The sequence below is a fragment of the Phacochoerus africanus genome, chromosome 11, assembly GCF_016906955.1.
Source record: "Phacochoerus africanus isolate WHEZ1 chromosome 11, ROS_Pafr_v1, whole genome shotgun sequence".
Taxonomy (NCBI): Eukaryota; Metazoa; Chordata; class Mammalia; order Artiodactyla; family Suidae; genus Phacochoerus; species Phacochoerus africanus.
The window spans coordinates 50603269-50608359 of record NC_062554.1 but is presented as its reverse complement, the minus strand read 5'-3'; the positions used below and the strand labels follow the sequence as shown (position 1 = coordinate 50608359).

The following is a 5091-nucleotide window of genomic DNA, read 5'->3' as shown; positions in this document are numbered from 1 at the left end:
TCCATATGATGATTATAATAATAACATACATCAGTATTCGTATGGGTGCTTGGCATATGGTAAGCACTGTCAAAGATTTCGTTGAATAAAAAAATATATAAATACATACACATTAATCACAGCAGAATCTCTTCAACCGATTTGTCCCCAATCCCACTTCGCAGTCACACCAACTCTAAGAGACGAGTTGCCCCAGATAAATATGAGGCAGCATTGAAAGGACAGATAATGACATGAAAGCTTACCCTTTACAAGTTTGTAGTCCTTGGATTAATGCTTTTCTCAGAGCCAGCTTCACATCCTTGTTTCTCAAGGTATATATCAAAGGATTCAGGGAAGGGGTCACGATATTATTGAACACAGGAACCACAGAATCCAGCCAAGGACTGGAGGCTGGCCGGAGATAAATGAGGATCACTGGCCCATAGTAGAGCAGGATGGAAGTCAGGTGGGCACTGCAGGTGGAGAAGGCTCTGCGCCTGCCTTCTGAGGAGCTGATTTTCAATACAGAGATGACAATGCGAGTATAGGAAGCGAGGATAAGGAGAAAACACATGAGTGCCACAACACCTACACTGGTGAAACTCACCAGCTGAGCTAGAGAGGTGTCTGCACACGCCAGAGGCAGCACCACCGGGATATCACAGAAGAAACTGTCCACCTCATTGGGGCCACAGTAGGGTAACTTAAAGATGAGGAAGGTGAGGACAGATGCATGCACACAGCTCCCCAGCCAGGTGCCCAGAGTCATAACAGCACATGCCCTGCGGTTCATGATGACTGTGTATCGCAGGGGGTGACAGATGGCTGCAAAGCGGTCATAGCCCATCACAGTGAACAGGAAACACTCAGTGCAACCAAGGAAGTGGTAAAAGAAGAGCTGGCAGGCGCAGCCCTGGTAAGAGATGGTCCGGCTTGGCCCCACTAGGGAGAGCATCATCTTGGGGGAACTCACGGAAGGGAAAAAAATGTCAAACACTGACAGGTTTCCCAGGAAGAAATACATGGGGGTGTGCAGGCTGGAGGAAGTGAGGATGGCCAGCAGAATGAGCAGATTCCCCAGAAGAGTGAGCGAGTAGAAGGCAAGAAATACCACAAAGAGCACATTTTCCAACCCATTTGTGTGAGGGAGTCCCATGAGGAGGAACTCAGTTACTGGAGTGTGATTCCTCATCTTCAAACCTAGTCACACCTGGAAGATCAAGCAATGGCCTCACTGAGATGAGCTTTTCCCCAAACACCAAAGCTTGCACAGAACCCACTAGAAAGTGGTGATGTCTGTATACCACAAAGAACTTGTAAATGGGAGCCCGACCTGTTGTCACTAATTAACGTACAACATGGAGGGATCTATCTGTCATCTGTTTCCTCAGAAGGATGAGAGATCGTACAAGAGGCAGAACGGAATAGAGGGCAGAGAACGAAACCTGCAGTAGGCTATATCTGAGTTTAAAGGCCAAATCTACTTCCTACTCTGTGACTTTGGACAATTTTGGAAAAAAAAAAAAAAACAAAAACCTCTAATCTCCTCTGTATTCATAGTATAATAATATCTTTTTTTTTTTTGTCTTTTTGTCTTTTCTAGGGCTGCACCCACAGCATATGGAGGTTACCAGGCTAGGGGTCCAATCAGAGCTGCAGCTGCCAGCCTATGCCAGAGCTACAGCAACGCCAGATCCAAGCTGCATCATCAACCTACACCACAGCTCACGACAACGCCGGATCGTTAACCCACCGAGCAAGGGCAGGGACCGAACCCTCAACCTCATGGTTCCTAGTCGGATTTGTTAACCACTGCACCATGATGGGAACTCCTAATAATATCTTATTTGTGAAGATTAATGCTTTAGTGTATATTAAAGTCTCTAATATAATATCAGCTCCTACTTCAACCCTTGTTAAAAAAATTCATTCAAGATACTGATATTCTGATTTCAGTATACCTGACACCACACAATATTTCTCTCAGGCTGACCTGCAGCAGTTTTGAATTACCTATTGGTGTGAATGAGTCACAAAACAAACAAACAAAAAAATGCTTTCTCCATCACCAACTGGAACAAGTGACAACTCAGAACTGTCTGGTGAAAATATAGCAAAACAGAATGGAAAGGGTGGTATTCAATACAGGAAAAAGCAGCAGATAATTACCAATATTAAAAGCAACTATATTCTTTCAATGTAAAATTTAGTCTCTCAATGGAAATTGTGGCTGCAATTTAACTGAATATATGCAAAACCATTAAGATCTTTAAGGTTAAGCTTCATTAATTAGGGAACATCTTAAGAAAATCCACGGAGAGCTAAGCTAGTATGACCCCAAACTCAAAGACAGACAATTCCCATCTTCTCACCATCCTCTAATACGTATAACCCGTCAGGTGAGAAGAGAGCATTCTAGAGAAAAGGCACCTACAGATGGAAGGGCGACAACAGTGGTCTTAGGCTGAAAGTCAGGCTCCACATCCACTCTCCTCTGTTTCTAGATGCTGTGGAACATGAGGGCCAGGCTCTGAAACCAAAAGTGCTGAACACACTGCCTTGTCAGACCCAGACAGGCATGTTTGAAAATCTAGACACCACAGTGCCTCTGGGCCCCAAGAGTGGCATGGCCTCTCTTACCTCAAGAGCAGATAGGTGTCTTTTATGTTCTTCTGGGATCCTCTACCCAATAGATCCTCTGTTCTATTGTGTAGAACAGAGGGAGCAATTAGCCTGGGAACTTTCCCTTCCTTCCTCTACCAGCTGCCTCTACCTCATTAATTCATAGAATTAAAATGTAATTGTGTAAAAGCATTTTGTTATTTTCAGTTTTCTAAATCCCTTTGATTAACAGTAACTCTTGGGCATATTTTTGCTCCAGTGGAGAGCCATCCATTGGGTTCAGATATTTGAAACTTCCCAGTGACTTTGTGCTTTGAAGAACTGGGTTTACAGAAGGAGGTGAGGATTGGGAAAACAAACACTTAAAACAGGCAACAATCCCATTGGGTGTTAAAACTGTTTGTTGTTGTTTTTTAATAATTAGCTTTATAGTCCCCCATTATCACTTTCACAACTGCCTGAATTAACATCTTATCCTTTTCTAATAACTCTTACCTTTGATTTTGTTTAAGATTGCTCCTAATGTTTATCTTAGAATATTTTAACCATTGTAACTTGATTCAATTTATTTTTTAAGAATCATTCTGCTGATTGCTGTGTAGACAAAGAACCAGAGCACACAAAGGTAGAATTAGGAAAGGCTATGCACACATTACTTTTACTGACTTTTCAATGAAACAGGTCCATGGATCCGTGAAAAATGTTATACCTAAAATCACTTTGAGATAATATAAAATTCACCAAAATGACAACGGTTCAAGTAATTTTACAACATTCTAGTAATCAATGTTTTCAGCTGAGTAATTCAGAAGCATTTTCTCTCTATACAGTTTTGAAAGCATCATTACTTCTTAATAACACTATTCTTTTTTCAAAGCAAACTCTTCAAGGCTCCTTTATTTCACGCTGGCACCAACCCTATCAGTGTATGTTATTTTCTTTTTAAAGATAAAAACAGGGCTCAAAATGCTTAAATAATTGCCAGAGTTTACACAGAAAGTCAATGTCAGAGCTTGGATTTGAATTTCAGTTTCTCTGTATTTAAAACATTTATTCATTTCTAACAAAATGGAATAAATAATGTCTCTTAATAGTTTAGAATTGGTATGGAAACACAAAAGACCTTGAATAACCAAAGAGAAAAAAAGAAAAAAAGAGTCAGGGTTCCTGACTTCAGACTATACTAAAAAGCTACAGTCTTCAAAACAGTATGGTACTGGCATAAAAACAGAAATACAGATCAACAGAACAGGGTAGAAAGCCCAGAAATAAACTCAAGCACCTATGGTCAACTAATCTATGACAAAGGAGGCAAGAACATACAGTGGAAGAAAGATAGTCTCTTCAATAAGAGGTGCTGGGAAAACTGGACAACTTCATGTAAAAAAAAATGACATTAGAACATTCTGCAACACCATACACAAAAATAAACTCATAATGGATTACAGACCCAAATGTAAGGCTAGATACTAGAAAACTTCCAGAGGAAAATGCTGCTTGAAATCACAGCAACATCTTCTTTGATCCACCTCCCAGAATAATGACCTTAAAAACAAAAATAAACCAGTGGGACCTAATTTAACTCAAAACCTTTTGCACAGCAAAGAAAAACATTAAAAAAAATCACACACACACACAAAATTAAAAAATGAAAAGGCAACCCACAGAATGGGGAAAATCCTTGCAAATGATATAAACTTCAAGTGCCTAATCTCCAAAATATACAAAGAGCTCATACAACTCAACAACAACAGAAAAACAAACAACCCAACTTCAAATTGGGCAGTAGACCGAAATGGACATTTCTCCAAAGAAGACAGATTCACACTAGCCAAGACATAGAAACAACCTAAATGTCCATCAACCAATGAATGGATTAAGAAGATGTGCTACATATATACAATGAAATATTATTCAGCCATACAAAGGACAAAATAATGCCCACTGTAGCAACATGGATGCAACTAGAGATTCTCAGACTAAATGAAGTTATGTCAGAAAGAGAAAGAAAAGTACCATGTATCACTTATATGTGGAATCTAAAATATGGGCACAAATGATCCTACTTACAAAACAGAAATAGATCATGGACGCAGACAGCATATTTGAGGTTCCAAGGGAGGAGGGGGGTGGGAGTGGGATGGATGGGGAGTCTGGGGTTGGTAGATGCAAACTATTACATATAGAATGGATAAGCACAGGAAACTATGTCCAATCTCTTGGGTTAGAACATGATGGAAGATAGTATGAAAAAAATAATGTATGTATATATGTATGACTGAGTCATTTTGCCATACTGCAGAAATTGAAGGAACATTGTAAATCAACTATAATTAATTAAAAAATAAAAGTAAACATGTTTAGTCATATAATTCTACTCATGTTCTTATTCATTAGCTTTGTTTACAAAATGTAGATATTAAATCATAAAAGCTTAAACATTTTTGACTAGCAATGATTTCTTTAATATTTTAAACAGCTTATTGA

General features: G+C 39.4%; 1 protein-coding gene across 1 annotated transcript; it reads right to left on the bottom strand.

Moving 5' to 3' along the window:
- Positions 1–241: 241 nt before the first annotated feature.
- LOC125111869 (putative olfactory receptor 10D3) lies at positions 242–1174 on the bottom strand. The gene has a single exon (XM_047754007.1). It carries the CDS (start codon positions 1172–1174, stop codon positions 242–244), a length of 933 nt encoding a protein of 310 aa, XP_047609963.1.
- Positions 1175–5091: the final 3917 nt, after the last annotated feature.